The 20,083-nt window shown below is 39.7% G+C and overlaps 2 protein-coding genes across 7 annotated transcripts in view; both read right to left on the bottom strand.

Moving 5' to 3' along the window:
* MTMR1 (myotubularin related protein 1) overlaps positions 1-9,702 on the bottom strand; it is a 35,982-nt gene extending 26,280 nt beyond the window's left edge. Inside the window, exons 1-4 of one of the 4 annotated variants that reach the window (XM_042479786.1) lie at positions 9,462-9,702; positions 4,652-4,757; positions 3,606-3,629; positions 1,818-1,868 (exon numbers count right to left, since the gene is read on the bottom strand). In XM_042479786.1, coding sequence (XP_042335720.1) covers positions 1,818-1,868; positions 3,606-3,629; positions 4,652-4,757; positions 9,462-9,655 — 375 coding nt within the window. In that variant the 5' untranslated portion in view covers positions 9,656-9,702. The remainder of the gene's footprint in view (positions 1-1,817; positions 1,869-3,605; positions 3,630-4,651; positions 4,758-9,461) is intronic. The other 3 variants (XM_042479788.1, XM_042479787.1, XM_042479789.1) reach the window with 3 other exon arrangements.
* Positions 9,703-11,923: 2,221 nt separating this feature from the next.
* The window catches only part of MTM1 (myotubularin 1), a 42,971-nt gene continuing 34,811 nt past the window's right edge, over positions 11,924-20,083 (bottom strand). For 2 of the 3 annotated variants that reach the window (XM_042479387.1, XM_042479386.1), the window contains 4 exons: positions 19,185-19,277; positions 18,020-18,133; positions 17,083-17,259; positions 12,644-14,086 (listed from right to left, as the gene is read on the bottom strand). In XM_042479387.1, coding sequence (XP_042335321.1) covers positions 13,922-14,086; positions 17,083-17,259; positions 18,020-18,133; positions 19,185-19,277 — 549 coding nt within the window. In that variant the 3' untranslated portion in view covers positions 12,644-13,921. Of the gene's footprint in view, positions 14,087-17,082; positions 17,260-18,019; positions 18,134-19,184; positions 19,278-20,083 lie in introns of all 3 variants that reach the window. The other variant, XM_042479388.1, reaches the window with a different exon arrangement.

Here is a 20,083-nt window from a genome sequence, read left to right as displayed (position 1 = left end):
AAATATTAAGTGGTGCAATTAACTTACCCATTTATTCACTGTCTAAGATGAAGAATTTAATGAGAAAGGCTGGCCCTCTCCCTGTTCTCCTTAAAAGTAGGTTTTCATTGAATAATTGCTAGCAAGAAGTCTTCTTATGGGAGGAAGGGTATTTTTACCTTTGTATGCATTATAATAATCGTGATGATTTTTAAGTGTCTTTAAATGTCGTTGTTAGATATTAACTTATTTTTTGTGAGATGTCTTGGGGCCCACTCAGGGATAAAAGGCAGCATATGAATGAATGAATGGAAACATACACACAGTGGAAAACGTAGCTCCAGGCTACTGTGCCAGCTAGCATTCCTCACTGGCAGCTCAGTTAAACCAGTAAGGTGCAACAGTCCATTACAAACATATCTTCTTCAAGAAGTCCAGGGTCCCTCCCAGGACTCTGCATTGCAGCTCTAGTCTTGTGCCTTTTGTGGGTGGCTTATGGTGGGGGGCATGGGAACCCAATGACTTGGCTGAACAGAAGCCTAGCATGAGCAAAGCCTTGGGTCATCTCTCCAAGGCCTGGCATGTTGAGCATTATCTGTGTTAGCCTTTATATCAGTGGTGTCAGTAAGGGGGTCTGGTGGTGCAATCCACACCAAGTGGCACCGCAGAAGAGGTATGACACCTGATCAGACTGTCCTCCCATGGGGGAGAGGGGTAAGGGTCCCCAGTCCTGCTTCCCTGTGGTGGCAGCAGTTCCTCATGAGGAACCTCCTCCACTGCAGGGAAGGACAAAGCCAAGGGCACCCAGCCTTGCTTCCCCACAGTGGTGGTGGTTCCTTACAAGGAGAAGGAGAAGGCCGAGGGCACCTAGTCCTGCTTTCCCACAGCAGTGGCCATTCCTCACGAGAAGCTGCCACTACCACAGGAAAAGCACCCCCAGCCCTTCTCCCTCATAGTGGTGGTTCCTCACAAGGAGCTGCCACTACCACGGGGAACAAGAAGGCCAAGTGTCACCAGCTCTTCTTCCCAACAGCAGTGGCACTTCCTCATGAGGAGCCACCGCTACCATGGGGAACAAGAAGGTCAACTGCCCTCGGCCCTGATTCCCCATGGTGGTGGCAGTCTCCTTGTGACTTGGCTGCTGCCACTGTGGCAAAACGGAGAGTGTGGTCTTTTGGCCCTGCACCCCTACCCCCTGCACTCAGTGACAATGCCACTGCTTTGCATATGTGCTATTTACGACAGTGGAACACACTCCTTTGGAGAGTGGTGGAGTCTCCCTCCTTGGAGGTCTTTAAACAGAGGCTGGGTGGCAATCTTTTGGGGATGCTTTGATTGAGAGTTCCTGCATGTCAGGGAGTTAGACTGGATGGCTCTTGTGATTTCTTCCAACACTATGATTAAGAATTGTTTAGGGTACTGCTTGTATCCATCATATGGAGTGGCTAAATCTGCACAAAGATTCTGCAATCTAACTTTTGTTTGCTACTGGAAGAGGCAGGATTGTGGCCATAGCTTTCAGTAAAATGAATCAACCAATTTTGTACTGCTTATGTCTTCTAGAGATATTATTTTTTATCTGTCTCAGTATATATTGGTAGAAAACTCTGCTCTAAACAATTAACTAGATTTAATGGATAGATAGCTGTGACTGCTGAAATCCTCAATGAAAACGAGACGGACCAAAACCTAGAAACACTTTAAAAACAAACTGAGAAAACCTTTCTGATTCTCAAGCTTTTGCAACGTAGATAATACAAATTAGAATGTTTACATCTCCAGCACTAACAGGGACATACTACATAGTTAGAGAACAAATAATGAGTAAAACATGCCACCTGATCAACTTCTGCGTCAGAAGTATAGCCATTGTGTCCATCCTGAATCTCCTGAATAGCATGATGCAGCAGTGGGCAAGCAGAGGTAAAAGGAGAAAAAACATGCACATAACAGGTGAAAGGATAGAATTTTTTTTAAAAAAAGAGACAGCAGATACTTCAACGTCAACACATACGATCAGCTTTTTGAGGATCCTGCAGAAATCAAGTATCTCAAGCATATTATTTTGACACCTATTAAGTTCAGTTGTTTGCTTTTAATTGGGACAAACTGGAATGTATTCATTTCTGCTCTTTGAACAGCGAGTCCACGTAACCAAAGAACAAAAAGTATGTACTGTCTTTTTGAAACAATCTTTAAAACAGGAAGATAAAATGCAGAGTATAAAGTAAGCCACATGCTTAAAACAACAAAAGAAACTGATTATAGCACATTATAGTAGCAGAGAGAGAGAGAGAGAGAGAGAGAGAGAGAGAGAGAGACCATGCAATTATTTGAAGATTTATCTATTAAATATTTTCTGCCCTCTCTGGAAACATGAGGCAATTTAAATTGCTGCTTTAATGGTCCCATCTGAGGAGGTGCCTATTAGTGCAAACCATAATATAATAATGTTGATACTACAGTTAAGAATACCACCCCAAAACTTCAGTCTGATCTTCCACTTCCTCTCATTTCACATGATTGCATAGTGACTAGAGCAAAGCTGAAGTGATGCCAGAGATGCTTGGCCTCCGGCATTCTGCAGCCCTTTGGAAGTAATACAAACTTCCAGGAATCAAGGGAATGAAGAGACCTATCTGAACACCAAGTGAACCTGCAGAGATTTCTTCCTCAAGAATTTGTATCAACTCTTCTATTCACACACAACCACTGTGTGTATTTCGCTGGTGTACGAAAAGCATAAATTCAGAGGGGAAGTGTGTGCAAGCGTATCCATTTGAAAAAACTTTCCTGACTGTTTAACCTGTTTATTTACCCAAGTAAATGAGACGAGCATCTGTTTAACAACCTGTTCTATGCTCTGCATTGGTATGCCTGAGAAAGAGATAGGAAGGGAGATTTTCAGCATAAAACGTTTTTTGTTGTTAATTGTTGTAAACCACTGTATGAAACTACCTAACTTAATTTTTTTCTACTAATATAACAAAAACTAGGCATGGTTTTATGTTAAATGTGTACCACAAGCCTCTTGGTAAAGAAGGCTAAGCAAGGAATAACCACCAAATAATACATTTTACCACTCAGGAACAAAAGAAGTGATATTTAATCTGGATCACAGATTTAGAATTTCATACTAAGAGTTTTGCAATTAAAGGCAATGCTTGCATAAATGCAAGCATGAATTGAAATCTTATTTAAATAGGATGAAGCAAGACTTATTGCTTTTTTCTTAGACTTCCCCTTCAAATGTCTTCAACACAGAAAACACATTAAGCCTGCTAATATAGTACTCTGTAATCTAAAGCATGTAAGCATCAGTTGAGAGGACCCATTCTGTCAGAATTAATGTAATAAAACTTAAGTTAGTACCGTGCATGTTCAACATAACTTAAATATACTGCACTCTTACACACCGGCTTTTATTGCTCATGAAAACATTGTAATGTACATAAAACATTTCTGCTGCAAACAAGCTGTTGCACCACATAGCAGGATGGTCCAACTGGTTTGAAACAACCATTAATGAAATAAAGAAGAACACTGAGGCACACTGAGTTCTCAACACAGCACAAAAACACAAACAGATAAGAGGCTGATTCGCTGGTAACCACATTTATTCTTACCCTTATAGTAGGCCTCTTGTATACCTGTTAGTTAAAATACAGATATTATCCAACAAATAATTTATTCTAATCCTGAATTCGGACAACATTACTTATGTACTGTCTCAACTTTTAAGAGCCTCACATTACTAGAAGTGTTTATATAACTGTGCATCTCAACATTGCAAGCAGATCAAGAGCTCACTAAGGAGCCGGGTGGTTTTTTTCTTACTTCTGATTTGCCTCCACCTTTTTCCAACTAAACTCTTTAGGAGGCAATAAAACCGATCAAGAGACTCAGAAGATGGTGCAGTACAAACAAAAGGGCAAAATATCCTGATAGCAAATATTGTAATAGGTCTTGAGGAACTCCCCAATGCATTGACTTCCAAGCTCAAGAAAACCCAGTTTCTATACAAGTACAACAAACTGCTGAAATACGTAACTTGTCACACTGCTTTATCAAAGGCAATAGCCATGATCCTGTCAGAGTATTATATTTTGCTTCTACATATTACAGGCATTTTGAGCACAATATGCTGGCTATGTCTATGTGAAAAGAAATACTCAAGACAGGATTTTTTTTAAAATAGATCATAATGCTTCAGTGAATTTGTCTTCAGGCACAACCTGAATGTCTCTATACTCACAAAAATTTAATCTACTGTGTTCTCAATCCAGAGAGCATCAGTAAAATCACTTCATTTTGCTTTATATGGAGATAATACTTGATCTGGTTACCTCACACGACAATAAATGGTAATTTGTTGTTTTTGTTTAATCAAAACAATGAAAGATGAAGCCAAGTGAAATTTTCTCACCACCGTTAACACTAAAGATTCAAGTTAAGCAGCAGTCTGAGATTTGGAATAGCACTAAGACATTTATATGTATATGAAATACTGCATGTTAACATGTACTGTACCCCTCTTTCTGAAGATCTAAAGAATCCAAATTTTAGGCCCAGCATCATGTTCTTGTTCCACATCTCCTCCTGTATTTTATTTGCAGCACAGATCTGTATGTCACTCAATAGGCTTTTTAAATAAGTAAATTAGTAGACTTACCCGGTATTCTCTAGATACAGTGTCTGAGGGCACAGAACCTGAAATCTGGCTAGAAATTGTAGCAGCAATGAGTTGTTTACACCATTCAACATGGGATCCTGTGGGACTAAAAGAACAAAATATAACAATTTAGTAAAATATTCCGACTTTACCTACACTTAACTGTGTATGTGTAATTTCAAGTTACTTGTTGCCTTATGGCAAGAGATTTTGTGAATCAGGAATATCCTTAGTAGTGCATCCATCAGGGCTAGCCTGAAGAAAGAGATTCCTCCCTCCATAACTGCCATCCTCTGGCCTGAGAGGGAGTTGACCAGGCAGGCCCAGTTCCATCTGGGCTAGAATCATAGAATAGAATAATAGAATTAGAAGAGACCGCAAGGGCTATCCAGTCCAATTCCATTCTGCCATGCAGGAAATCCAAATCTAGCTAGCTTGAAGAAATGGGGATCCACCACAATAGGGTACCCCAAACCCATCACAATGGACCTCCCTAAATATTAGTGACTGATTAAATGTATCAATACAAGTGTGGTCCTGAACTATGTGAGGCTTTCATTAAATTAAGACAGGGTTACCACTCATTGTTAGAAGGTACAGCAGACATAGAGAAGTTATGTACTGTATTATAAACAGTACAAAAGTAAGGCTGATGGAAGTTATTCAGTTTTTAAAGATAAGAGATGTTTATTTCAACTGAGAATTGCTTGACTGAAAGGCTCTTAAAATAGAAAAGGTTATTAAAAATAGAGGCTTAAATAAATTTTCATGGAAACAGACGGTTTAATGATTAAAAAGACAAGGAATGGAGTTATAAATAAGACATGTGAACGTGGCACAGACCAGAAACAGACTGATCCAAGCAGACTTGTTTTTAACAGGACTGACCTATTCAGAAATTAGTGCTATGAATTTGAAATGAACAGGGGAAAGAATCCCTGTCCCCGGCACCTTTGTGTAGGAAACCTGCTAAGCGCAATTCCTTGAAAGTAATTTCCACTGAACAGATTGGTAACTGCTTCACTCCAGGAATGCTGTGATGGAGTAGGCAGCATAAGTAACAGGTGAAATCAATCTTATCTGATAACTGCAACTCTGGCTCCAAAACTGAGGAGGGCAGAAATCTTTAAACCAGTATTTTAAAAGGTTATAAAACACATTATTCCCACCAACCAAAAGGACAGAGGGAAACACATAAAAACTATGGGAGGGACAAAACTGAAGACTTGAACAAGTAGAACTGAAAGCTTATGGCAATTTAGGCACCTCTTTTTTTTTATTTAGTATTTTTGAAATTTTACAAAACCAAACAGATGTAATATTCTTTCCATACATAGATGTACTTTTGCATCTTATTCATTGGTTTTTTTTACAAAAAATCCTAAATATCCCCTCAGTGCCTTTTTGAGTTTTTATTACTTTATTTGAAATATTCCCTTCTTAAATAAATCAAATTTTCTTATACTTCATCTATTTCTATCTTTTGCAATTCCTCCCTTTTTGCCCTTAATTCCACATAAATCTGCTCATTTCTATTAACTATATATTTATTCTCCAATTGTTCTATATCTGTTTCTAATTTCTTTTTTCTTTCTTCTTGTCTTTTTCGAAGGTTATGTGATTATACATATTCCTCCTGTTACTGCCTTCACCATCGTATCCCATAACAAACCCTTTGTCACATCTTTAGGCACCTCTTTTGATGAAAATTTGCAATTAGAGACTGAAAAGAATAAAATACAGTCCAAGATGGGTTTTTTTTAAAGAAATAGTGAAGCTAAAAATGTAAACTGAACTACCCATTAAGTATTATTAGCAGGAGGCTTTTTCTTCAGGAATGCCTAAGCACTTAGGAAAAGCATGAACACTATTTCCTGAAACAACTCAAAAGGTCTGGCATCTAAACCCAAGAAGATTGCCAGATTTTGAGAAGGGAAAAGGCAAATCTAAGCCCTGCTGCAACCAGTGTCAACAAGAGGGATGGAGAAAAAGACCAGCAAGATGTTTTTGACACCATCTTTTATCATGGAGAATGAACTACTCTCTCCAACAGAAGAAGAGGGCAGTGTGAAGTGTCCTAAAAAGTGGGAAAACCAAGTTGTGCAAAGGAACTGATTCAGCAGGTACAGCTTTCTTCCGCTACCTATCTACTAAATGAGCATTTTTAAAAATTTGGCCAGCCTTATAAGCCTTATATTTAAAAATTTGGCCAGCCTTGAAAATAAGATTTCCAAGTGTTGTGAGGATAAAAAGGGGCGAGAGAAGGGAACGACGACGAGCGCAAACTTACATACATTGGAGAAAAGATGTGACCGTAATAACAATGCTGATAAAGAATCAACAACAGAGTTTTAGTCACTCCGTTCTCTCTCCTGCCAACAGATTCAAAAATGAGACAGTAAACTGAAGTTAGGTAAGGTTCAACTTAACTTCCCATTTCCTCTGTTATGTATCACCTCGTCCCTCTTTGTTTGAGGGCTGCTGTTCATCTGACAGTAAATTTACATCTAAGCACCACTATTATGATAATCCTGAGCTTGGAAAAAGGAGGGAGGGTTGGACTGAAACTCCCAGAATCTCTGTAATAAATTCTGAAAGTAGTACAGTCTAAAAATAAGACTTCTAAGTGCAGATGTCATCTATGTACACAGTCTTTATGTGTACATAGTTCTTTGTGGGTTTTTCTGGCTATGTGGCCATGTTCCAGAAAAGGTTCGCCAGCATCTGTGGCTGGCATCTTCAGAGAATGCTCTGCCTGGAAAAAGTTGGGTATGTATACATACATAGCTATATCTATCTATCTATCTATCTATCTATCCCGAAAAACCCACAAAAAACTATGGATGCCGGCCATGAAAGCCTTCAACTTTATGTGTACAGTAACATCAGTCCAAATACAGTACAGTATCTAGTTTGAGACTGCTTAGAATTGCCCTGGCTCAACGATAGGGAATTCTGGGAATTGTAGTTTTATGAGACATTGAGCCTTCTCTGTCAGAGAGTGCTGGGGCCACAATAAACTACAATTCCCAGGATTCCCTAGCACTGAGCCAGAGCAGTTAAAGCGACCTCAAACTGGATTATTTCTGTGGTGTGTTTTGGACCACTGCCACCAGATCTGTGTAATAGGTAAATATTAAAGTACTGTATTTCACATCCTCCGTCTCAGTAATGTTTAGGACCACCACATAAGATAGCTCCGTATTGTTATATATTAGTCATAGAAGGGCCAAGAGAAATCCTGGCCAATGCAACACATTGCATGGCGGGGAGAAGCTGAACAAACTGGTCTCTCCCTCAGCTTCTAGCCCACACATTTTGTTTTTCATTAGCATCCTTTCTAATCATGAGAGGCCTTTATGAGGAAGGCAAGCAAGATTTCCTCCATGCCAGTAACCTTTGGAGGCTTAGTAACATGTTTGCACCGCCACTATGTCTATGTATTATCTATTCAAAGGTATTCTCTGTGGACTAACTTGAAGTTTGGAAAACCACCCTGAGACAAGCCATGCATAAAGGGGCAAAAGACATGCATCAGGAACCCTATTATCATGTCCAGTTGTAAATGTTCATTACCCAAAACACAGCTGCACCTGGAAACTGCGCTGCAAGTCAAAGCGAATGGGGCTTTGGCAAAGTCTATTACCTTTTAGCATGACTGTAATTGGCATCACTGTTACAACTGATGCACAAGAGTTTGTATGACTTGTTGCTGTTGTGTGCCTTCAACAGCGACCCTAAGGCATGGGTTTTCCCCCCCAGCAAGATTTGTTCAGGTTAGCCATTGCCTTCCTCTGAGGCTGAGAGCATGCGACTCACCCAAGATCACTCCGTGGGTTTCGTGGCATTCGAACCCTTGTCTCCAGAGTCATTGTCTGACACACAAACCACTACTACACTACCCTGGCTCTTTTACTACTAGGTTGTCACTTTATGTAAGTGTGAAACGTCCTTTTCTCACACTCACTTACACAGAGCAGAAGACCTCCCTGGAAGGACCAGGCCAGATCATGCCAAAGTTACCTCTTGCACTACAACTCCCAGCATCCCCTTACCAAGGAGGGAGGGGAGTGTGGGCTTTGTAACCCCAAAGTATGGCTTACTAAAGCTCTGCGTCAGGCTCACTTCTGTTATATATCCCAACCAGTAATGAGCAGTTATGTTCTAGCCTTTGCGTTCTTGCCTTCCAAGGTCCATGCGATGCGTGGCAAGTGCGCTTTGTAGAGCCCATCTGTTATCACAGAATTGGCCCCTTTGGAGGTTAGCAATGACACTTGTGCGACGAAGGGTTGTTTAAAGAAAGAGAAAATAGATGCAGTTATACCTTAAAACCAACAATATCAAAAAGAAGGAATAGGATTGTGTGTGTGTGTGTGTGTTGTTGTTGTTGTGTGCCATGTTTCTCTATGGGCAAGTATTTCCCAATGTTTCCCTATGGGCTGAGATTCTCCTATGTCTCTCTATGGCCAAATGCTGTCTTCTTCTCCTATGTTTCCTTATGGGCCAATACTGTATTCCCCAATGATCCTCTATAGGCAAACATGCATTTACTCATCCATCAGTTCTGCTATGTCTCCTTAAGAGCCAGCATTCCCCAATGTTTCCCTATGGGCAAAAGTCCTCCTATGCTTCTCTATGGCCAAAGAGTCCCAAACGATCCCCTCTGGGCAAAGGTCCCCATAGGTCTTCCTTATGGGCAAGAGCGTTTCCCAATGGGTCTCTATGGGCAGCCTGCTTTCCCTGGGGGCGGGCAGTCCTCCCTGGAAGGCCGCGGGGCCAAAGCGGGTTAGTTCCCCTGGATCCTCCTCACCTGTCCAGGGCCTCCACACTCGGCTGCCGGGACCCGGAGGCGCTGGAGGACGGCCCTGCTCCAGCCGCTGACGGGGCCGCCGGGGGCAGCGAGGGGAAGCGGCTCGGCCTGCGAACCGGGCCCGGGCCTCCTCCTCCTCCGCTGCCGCCCTCCATAGCGCCTTGTCCCCCCGCCGCTGCCGCCCTGCCCTCCATGTTTGCGGCCTGGATCCCGAAGAGGAGGAGGAGGAAGAGGAGAGAGAGTCACCTGGCGGCGGCCGTTGGCGCTTCTTTTACCCAGAGGCCTCCGCGCGGCCTCCCTCCCTCCCTCTTCGCCTCCCTCAGCCAAAATGGGCGCCTTTGCTGAGAGGAAAAGTTTCCCTCAACGCACCAAGCACCTCTCCCTCTCCTCCTCCTGGCTTGTGTTAACACCGCACCACACACACCGACACACATATATCATTACACACCCCCTCCCACACATTCTCAAATCGCATCCGCACTGTGGGAGTTAACCCGGTTTGGCACCGGTATTATCTAGAAAAGCATGAGCTTCCCTAGACTTCGCTTCCTCAGATGCATTGAGTCTCAAAGGATGTCTAGCCAGGCTGTATCCACACTGAAGAAGTAATATGGTTTGACACCACTTTAAAGGCCCTGGCTCCATCCTATGGAGCCCTGGGATTTGTTGTTTGCTGTGTGCCACCATGTCTCACAAAACTACAAATCCCCCAGCATGGGGCCATAGCAGCTAAAGCGGGGCCAAACCAGGTTATTTCCACAATGCGGACACAGCCTCAGAGGCTATTCTTTTTACTTGGGAGATCACCTCTCTAGGAATCTCTAGGTCCTCCAGTGCGGCTTATGGTTAAAGTTGGCCATAGAGGTACACCGGAGGACCGAGATATTCCTAGAGAGAACATAGTAATAAAATCTGTGAATAATCAGATCCGCAAAAATCAAAGCGTGCTTTTGTTATAGTTATTCCTTTAACAGCAGAAACGCATCTGCCAAAAGTGCCAAAAGTGCATGGAAGACGTAGAACTGCCAAAAGTGCATGGAAGACGTAGAACTGCCAAAAGTGCATGGAAGACGTATAACTGCCAGCCACAGCTGCTCAGTTTACTGTATGATAAAAGAATGGCATATATTTTCCAAATGAACAGTTCCTTAGAAAGCAGATTTGGCCATGCAATCCCCATTTAGCCCTCTTGTGCAAGCAGTTTGCAACCCTGGCAGTGACCAGTGTAAAATGTGGGCTTCCAAAGAACTGACCAATAATGTGACAGCGAAAAACATGAGACTTGAACACGGAGCAATGGAGTAAACTACAGGAAAAGAGATTCCACCTCGAAATTAGGGAGAACCTCCTGATAGTATGAGCTGTTTGACAGAAGAAGAGGCTGGAGTCTCCTTTGAAAGTTTTTAAATAGAGGCTGAACCTTATATCTTTTTACATCTTATAAAAAGTTTATTCTCTTGAGAAAAAGGCGCACCCTGCTTTTTTGCATACACTCAAGTAGTGATAAACGTAAATAACAATAGTTATTATTTATAGCCCGCCTTTCCCCAGAGGATTGGAGCAGGTTACAATCATGAATAAAACATAGTAAAATAATACCACAATCTCTAACCCACAATTATAAAGGTTATGGTTCAGAATTGAGAAGTGTTTCTATACCGCTTTGTCATCTGTCTTCCAATTTTACCATTTACCTTTTCTATCTCTACCATTTATCATTTCTCTCCCAACTCTTATGAGTCTAAAATAAATAAATAAATAAATAAATAAATAAATAATAATAATAATAATAATAATATTCTGGGTTTTACTCGCAACTCGCAAGGTAGCTGTCAGCTCACAACTAAAAGGTAAATGGTAAAGTTAGAAGACAGGTTACAAGCAGTATGGAAACACTTCTCAAACCTGAACCAGAAGGTTGTGTCAGTTTATCACTATTTGAGAGTATGAAAAAAAGCCGGTTGCGATCCTTTGCTCAAGAGAATACCCTTTTTTTTTACAATAAACACAACCTCCTGTCTAATTGTAAGCCGTGCCAAATACACTGAAACACACAAGGAAAGCTAGAAAAGTAAAACTGTGAGCCCTGCATATTTTCACCAGTGGGATATTTAACCTATTTTAAAAGCTGCACTAAAGGCAGAACAGTAAAGCAGAACTGTCTTAAAATGGCTGTACAGAAATAGGTCACTCACTGCAGCCCGGTTCAATTAAGAAGATACATTTTCTGTGACAGTTACAGTACTTGGAAGTACATCTCACTAAACACACGGATTTTACTTCTGCATAACTTATGGAGGGCCCTACGTTTGTTTTTGGACTGCAAGCCCCATTATCCCTTACTAGTAGCTATGCGGGTTATTAGTAGCTATGGGGGTTATCATGCAAGTTTTAAGACCACAAACATCTGGAGGGCCCCAGTTGGTATAGAATCATATTGTAAATTTCCTAGAAAAGAGGCATAAAGAAATGTTCATTGTTTATTTCATATGACATAAGTAGGGTTTTTTTTAAAAATAAAATTAAGTCAATTTTCATCAGGTTGACATTAAATGACATTGAATTCTCTACAAATCAAGACACAGTGTCACCTGTGATGGTGGCGGCGGCAGCAGCGACAGCAAAATCAATCAATAATATGCAGATAATGAAAAGGCAAGTGTATTTAAATTCATTTTACGTTACTTCCCCCGAACACAAACCGTTGATCATGTAGTGCTTTACTTAGTAAAAACAAGCAAAATAACAGTTCGTTAACACTAGACAGAATGAAACATAACACTCTTCGTGGTATACAACCAGCAGAACGCTTTAGGGTTGTAATGAAAAATGAGATGTTTGGACAACGTAAGCAAACGAAAGGCAATTCTATTAAGAGTCTGCATAGTTTTTCAGTCTGTGCAGTTTTGTATTTTGCCATTTAGTGATAGGATAAGTATGAGTTTCCTTGTAATTCAAGTTATGCATTTCTGTTTTAGAATGACCTCCCTATAGTGAAAAAAACCTATATGAGCGATGAGATATAGAAGACCAAAGAATAATGAGAGTGAAATTTAGAGAACAGGTAGTAAGTTGAAATAAATCATGTGTTAGCAAGCTGATCTTATTACTAGTACTTCAGCCTATCCCTGAAGAAGTAGTGCAAATGTCTTAGTATACTATTTACTGTTATTAATGTGCTCTGTAATGAAAATATACTATTTCTAAAATATCCCAATGTCCTCTAAAACTAAGAAATTTATAGTATTTTTATGGACTTTGACTTTAAACTTTAGAACCCCAAATATATACACTTTACAAAAGAAGACTATTTCATACACTTAAACTTAATTTATACACAATACTAACCATATCTTTCCCACCTTATATTTTGTAGAACAAAACTTACACATACAATAATTTACAAATGGTAGACCCAACACCCTCAAAGAGTCAAATATAATTGTTTTTTAAAATGTCACGTTAGCTTCAAACAAGTCCTTCATAAATCCTATGTTTTCAGTTGTTCTGAACTAACCAAACACTGGTTAAAAACTTTATATCCTAAGCAAAATATCAATTAAAATATCAAGTCACAAGATTTGCGCAGACTTTTACAAGTGCTTCTTATATTAAATTTTTTAAAAAGATCCCTGGAAGGAACGAATTATAAAATTTAACAGAAGACTGACACGAAGACGGCAAACCAAACGATCTGCAAAATTTAAATCTCTTCAGTGCACACAGTATTCTCTGTAATTTGTTTTAGTATGTTTGATAAAACACTAATCTATTAAGGGAACATATTTACACACACGCACACGCTCACATACACAATATTCCATTTAAAGAATCAAACATTATTCTACTTAGAAGATAAGGCTTATACTCTGAATAGGCACAAATGTTTAGGAAATTTAAGTCACGATAGCTTATTGCTACCATTGCCATAATTCTATTTCAACAGAAGGAAGTTATATATAAATTGCAATTTACACAGTAAGTGCTCCCCAAGAGCGTGCATCTTCTTGACAACTCTGTTGCTCACTCTCCTTTCCAAAGGCTTCAGCACATGCATGGGATTTGGCAGAGTCCTCAATGGCATTGACGGCACTTTGCTCAATATATGAACTGAAATATGCTTTTTAGATCTGAGCGAGAGAGAGCCTGTAGATGAAAATGAGTCTGTACTGTCCTAAAAAGCTGATGGTTGTTACTGAAAGCATTAGCTTAATATATTTGGAGACTGCGATAGAGAAAAAAACTTCAAAAATATTGTAACTATTAGTCGACTAACATGTGTGCAGGCAAATGGTTCTGAAAAGGCACATAAATCAATTTTAAAAGCCCACTTGTACTCAGCTCCTCTCCTCTCCAATAGGGACAAGGAAGAAGCTCTGTATAAGGCATCTTATGTTCCCCTCTTGTCCAGTACATCAGATTAAGCACCACCAATGATGACAGTGTTCAGCCAGTCTCCCTCAAAAGTGAGTTTGCACATGTGACATCATCTGCGAGGAAGAGGAGGAAGAAGAAGAATTGGAAAGCCTGGAGTTGTTTGTGATCTGTAGTTCTTCTAGCCGCCTCATGTAGTCATCACGCAATGCTAGTAGCTCCATGTACCGCTGTTCCACTGGATTTGGCTGCTAGGTAAAAGTTAAAATATTTAAACACGTTATTCTGACTATATACTGAAGGTTCAACACAACCTGCACTTTAACCAGATGAATGGATGCCTCCAAATCCCTATATACAGAAATCTAGTTTGAGAACATTTCCTTACCCAAACAAACAAATCCTAGTTATCCAGCATTAATTTACTGAAACCTTTGTATGCTGATAGCTGTTATTCTTTTCAACAAGGAAGTAACTATGCTAGTCTATTAAAACAAAAACTATCTTCTGATACATCATCATCATCATCATCATCATCATCATTTTATTTACTTGTATCCCACATTTCTCCCAATACATGGACTCAGGACAGCTTCAAACTTTCACGGTAAACACATTTCATCTGCCATAAGCTTTTGTGGACTGCAGCTCAGTTCATCAGTTCTATTCCTACTCTTTCCTTTCTAAATAAAATTAGTGCACAACTAGCTTGGCTCCCCACATATAAGGCTAAATATCTCTTTGTCTTGATGAAGTCTTTGTTAATAGGTCTTTTGCTTAGCAAGATACTACTTTCAAAAATTAGCCTAATGATTAGTATGTTAAAAAAATCCTTGCACTGACTTATTTTTACATATGTGATTTGTTAATTCCATGAAATCTGGCACTTAAAAAATGTGATCCTAGCCACATCCACACACAGCTTGTTTTTGTTGTCGTGTGTCTTTAGGTCGAAATCAGCACAACCTTGGCTTGCTTTGAACAAGTTGTGTACTTGTGTCGGCAGCCAATTCACATCGAATTGATTATTCCCCCTACCATACCTGGTGAACGCAAATCAGAAATGCAACTACACACTGGCAATTTCCACATTAAAATGTGTGTGTTTACAATATATATTCTCTATTTGGTACATAAGAGCAAACAAATTATATAGCTTTGCTAAAAAATCTCAACATTTCTCCTATCAATGCTCTTTGCTTTCCCGGGTTCCTCTGCAACAAATCTCTTAAATTTGGGCCGTTTAACCTGTTTGCCAATAAGCCAAAGACACACTGTGCCTCTGTCAAAACTCCACCTGGGAAGCCTGGAGTATCATTTTCTTGAATCACTCTATACTACCAGTTCTAAAATCTTTCATTTTTCTAAGTGCTAGTGTTCTGAATTACTTGTAACTTCTTTTAAAGGCCTGTGGCAAAACACAAATCGCTTTACATGTTTCTTCCAGTAAAACAGTTTGTAGCTTCACTTTTGAAAAAAAAAACAAACCATTCCTTTTTATCCACACAAAGATCTTCAAAAGGAACATTACAATTTTCAGTGGCAGCGACTCTGAAAGACATACAGAACACTGGCTGGCTTTCTTCCAGCCCCCAGAGTGCTGTAAACATGATCAGAGAGATGCTACAGAAGAGCACTGCCTGAAGACTGCTGCTTCTTTCTAGTGGCCCACTGATAAAGGCTGTTTGTCAAAAACAGAAGCTTACTTCTTTATTTGCTCCCAGCTGTTCTACCAAATCTTGAGGATAAAAACTGCCAAGCATGGACCACCTTTTCCTACTCGGCGGATCAACTTTTAAACAGCAGTCAACCAGCAAAAGAACCATAAAATGTCTGAAGAGCAATCTCACAGAAAACGTACATAGTCAATACGGAGGTAAGGAAAGGGATCAGAACACATATCCATGGAACTTACTTCCAAGCAAATGTACTTATGCCTAGCTTCCCATGGCTTTTATGTGCAGGGACTCAAATGTGTAAAATGATCAGGTATTTGTTGTCACGCTTCGGGAATAATTTTTGAAAAGCATAACTCCCACATTCAGTAAGGATACCAAATGCGAAAGGTTCATGCAACTTACACCAAAGAGAAGAAACAACCTTGTATTTGGGATTCAACTTTTAAATCAAGGGTGCCCACTAAAGCCTATAGTGATCAAATTCCCTGCTCCGTGCCAATTTCTTTCTCATTTCTCTAATTAATTAGAGTTAGAGTGCTTCACTGGTTATAGCAGAACTAATAATGTAGTTCTTCATGTTTGTTGTTGCTAACTTCCATCAAGTCAACTTCAACTTACAGCAACTTTATGAATGAAAGACTCCCAAGCCACCCTACCATCAACAGCCCTTCTCAGTCTTGCAGATTTAGGATTGTTGCCTCTCTGAGTCTATCTATCTGGAACACAGTCTTCCTCTTTTCCTGTTGCCTTCTACCTTACCAAACATTGTTGTCCAGCCTCTGCATGGCATCCCAGATATTTCATAGACTGACAGAACCAGAAGAGTTGCAAGGGGCCATTGAATCCAACCCCCTGCTCAGTTATAGTTATCATGTCATGTCTCAGGCCTCTTTTCTCCAAGCTAAACACACTGAAATCCCTTATTTCTCATAACGCTTCATTTTCAGACATTTGATCATCCTGGCTAGGCTCAACTGCCTCATAATGGGCCATATTATTACTTTTAGTTGTTGCTATGTGCTTCTAACACAGTGGTATCCTGGATTGTGTGGAAGTGATCTGTGGTGCTTAAGCCAAGTCAACTGCATCTACTTGGTCAGTCCTTGGGAGGACTATGAAGACTTATTTAAAGGCATGCTGCAAGCAATTGGGAGCTGCAGTTTTTAAAAGTATAACACTGGTTTCATGTGGAGTTTGTTTTGACTTAGATCTAATCATTTTATTTCCTTAGATTGCAGTATTTTATTATTTTATGAAAAGCATAGAGGGGAGATGAGAGAGCTACTAGCAGTAGAGAATATTGGGTTAGATGAATGGATGGAGTTACACAATATAATGCAGCTAGAATTCTGGTCCAGAGACTGCAAAATTTCAATTTGCACTATAACTCCCAGAATTCCCTAACCATACTGGCTAGGGGATCCTGGGAACTAGAATACCAAAATAACTTTTAAAGCTCTGTTGTTGTTAAAAAAGAGAAAAGATTCTACATATATACCGGTAAATAAAAAAATCTATAGACCCCACATTAGCCTTCCAATACTTTTCTTTACAATAAAAAGGCTTACTTGTTGCCTAATCCTTGGGTTCCACCGAATATAATAATTAACCCAAAGTTCCAAGTGGCGCATACTTGCTACAGGATAAAGAGCACGATTCAATTCTTTCGTATAAAAGGGGTTGACATATTTTGATTTTGTGCTGTTGATTAAGGACCAGAGAGACAACGTTTTCTCACTCAGCTTCTGCAAAAATATGAAAGAGTCAGCATTATTTCAGGTACATGGCACACTACAGAAGAGTTTGATTTGACAGCTTTTGCACTTCACATAGCTGCTTCCTTGTATAAGCACTTATGTAACAGACACACATTCTCTAAAAAGCATCCTCAAGAGCAACTGGTTAACAAATGAACACAAAAAGGGTCCTGTTACATCAGAACATGGATCTTTCTAGCCCAGCATCATGTTCCCAAAGTTCTCGACCAGATGTATACAAGCCTACAAACAGGACATGAGGACGAATTCACCATCTTGTTTATACTACCCAGCAACATGTATTGAGACAAACAATCTCCAATAAAAGAGGTAATTTATAACTGTCTTGAATGGCACACTGGCCAGACTAGCCCATCTGGCTCACTGGGATTGGGATAAGACACCTTTTGTCCTTTCTTAAAGCCCCCAGCACTTCAAAAGTGAGTCAGAAACTCAGTCAATTGAGTCATGATATTGCAAGACAGTTTTACTTCTCCTTCCCCTTCCTTAGCTAAGAGCAAAGGTAGCTCAGGACACAGGAGTAGCCTTGAAAGGTGCTTCTCAATGTGAAGGCTAAGTCCATTTTGTTCGTGAGTCTACTTCATTCCTGTTGGGAAGGTGCAACAGGAATGAAGCCAACTCACAATTCAACAACCATAGGAACTAGATCTGTATAGCATTTGTTTCAAAATAATTGATGAAAGGTCTACAACTTTTATGTCACACATAGTGATTACAATTAACTCACCTCTTTCTCTCTTACAGAATCACAGCTGTACAAGAAAGTACCAAAGCGGCAGCTATACAAATGATCCAGAATTGTAATCAAAAATTGTTCATTGAATTCAAAAGCCGTAGGAAACTAGACAAGAGGGAGGGGGCAAACATTCAGAGAGAGAGAGAGAGAGAGAGAGAGAGAGAGAGAATCATAACATAAAGATGAACACAAACTTATTGCTTTAATGAGTAACTGTGACAGGCATAAAACATTACCTATATCTAAAGTCTGAAAACCATGCCCTATGAGAAGCAGCTTACGGAGCTGAGTATGTTTAGGCTGGGGAAGAGAGGGTTAAGAAGTGACATGATAGCCCTGTTTAAATATTTGTAGCATGGAGCAAGCTTGTTTTCTGCTGCTCCAGAGACTAGGGCATGGAGTAATGGATTCAAACTACAGGGAAAAGATCCCACCCCAACATTAGGAAACTTCATGACAGTAAGAGCTGTTCAACAGTAGAATGTGCTGCCTTGGAGTGTAGTGTAGTTTCCTTTTTTGGAGATTTTTAAACAGAGGTTGGATGGCCACTTGTTGAGAGTGCTTTGACTGTATATTCCTGCACAGCAGGGGGTTGGACTGGATGGTCCTTGTGGTCGCTACGATTCTATTTAATTATTTTGAAATACAGACATAAAAGCTCATAATTAACATATGAAATACTATAACTTCAGCCACAGGTTTCATGTATCAAATCCTGAACATCAAGGACAATTCAGATGGATCTAAGCGGAAGCCCCCAAAGGGATAGTTTTAAAGACTTCATCCCTAAGCTAGCCCACAACATCAGGAAGAAAACAACTACCTCCGGATTTATAGAATTTATCTTTGAGACTGCATGTTCCCTTGTGCTGCCTGAACATTGTGTGATTTATCTGCGAGTTAACAAGCAGTAAATCATGTTGTAAATTTCAGTACCCCTTAGTCATAAAGTGGAAGGAAAAAACCTGCAAAAGATATATAGGTTTTACTCTCTTCTGACTGATGGAAGACACCTTTTTCTGGTAGGGGTTTGTAGCCGAGGATGTTGTAGAGTTAGCAAATGAATGAAAGGACAACTACAAACCAATTTACATTACTATTACCAGGGAAAGGTAAACAGGATTCTTTCTGTCCCCGTATTGTCAATATAACTTACTTGTTTAGACATCTGCCACACACAATCAATGAACTGGAGGAAGATGGGTGACCTGTCAGCATCAGCGTGATTTTTGTCTCCATGACCAATTCTCTAAATAAATAAATAAATAAATAAATAAATATTAAAGACACACAAACATCACTCAAGTAACCACCGTCTTGGGCATAACGTTCAACAAAACTTTTAAGAATTACTTACTTTCCACATCTCTTTATGATGAATTAGGTCTAAATCTAAAATCTAAATTAATTGATTTTTCCATTATTTCTTTATATATCTTTTCATTAAGGAAACTGAATGATCAAAACATGCTAAATATATGGATTTGCGGGATACCTTTTCTTTAATGAGTTGAATTGAAAGTGCACAACCCTGAATGAAGTCTTCCTTCACACCTTTTGTAAAGGGTTGAAGGCCCTCCTCTTTGATTCGCCAGATTAAGCTGCTGAGTGTGCTGAAGGTGGCTGAGATGTATAGGATTTTTAGCACACTGGTACTGTATATTACTTTAGTATTTTAGCATATTATAGTGTTTTGTTGTTTCATTCTTGAGTATTATGTCTGATATTCTGCTCTTTGGTGAAAATGCCAGGATTAATAAACATTATTATGTATGTGTTCAATGGAATTTCATAGATGTTTCACTTTGCATGGTTTGTGTCCTTGAATTTCTCAAGTGTATTGCTTTTCTAAGCTCCACGTGTTTAATGTTCACTGAACTGTCATCTCTAGCTTTCATTCCTAGTATAACTCCAAGAATTTTTACCAAGAAAATGGTGCTCCTATTCTTTAAGTTTGCAAGTTTTACTAGTCTAGATATTACCAACTGGAAGGAAAGCATTAATTCAAAGTTATCACTTGTAATTCCTGTAGAGATCTCCCCATGCATTATAGCT

Source organism: Sceloporus undulatus, chromosome 7 (genome assembly GCF_019175285.1).
Source record: "Sceloporus undulatus isolate JIND9_A2432 ecotype Alabama chromosome 7, SceUnd_v1.1, whole genome shotgun sequence".
In the NCBI taxonomy this organism is placed as follows: Eukaryota; Metazoa; Chordata; class Lepidosauria; order Squamata; family Phrynosomatidae; genus Sceloporus; species Sceloporus undulatus.
The sequence above is the reverse complement of the archived record's forward strand: the minus strand, read 5'-3'. Positions and strand labels throughout refer to the sequence as shown.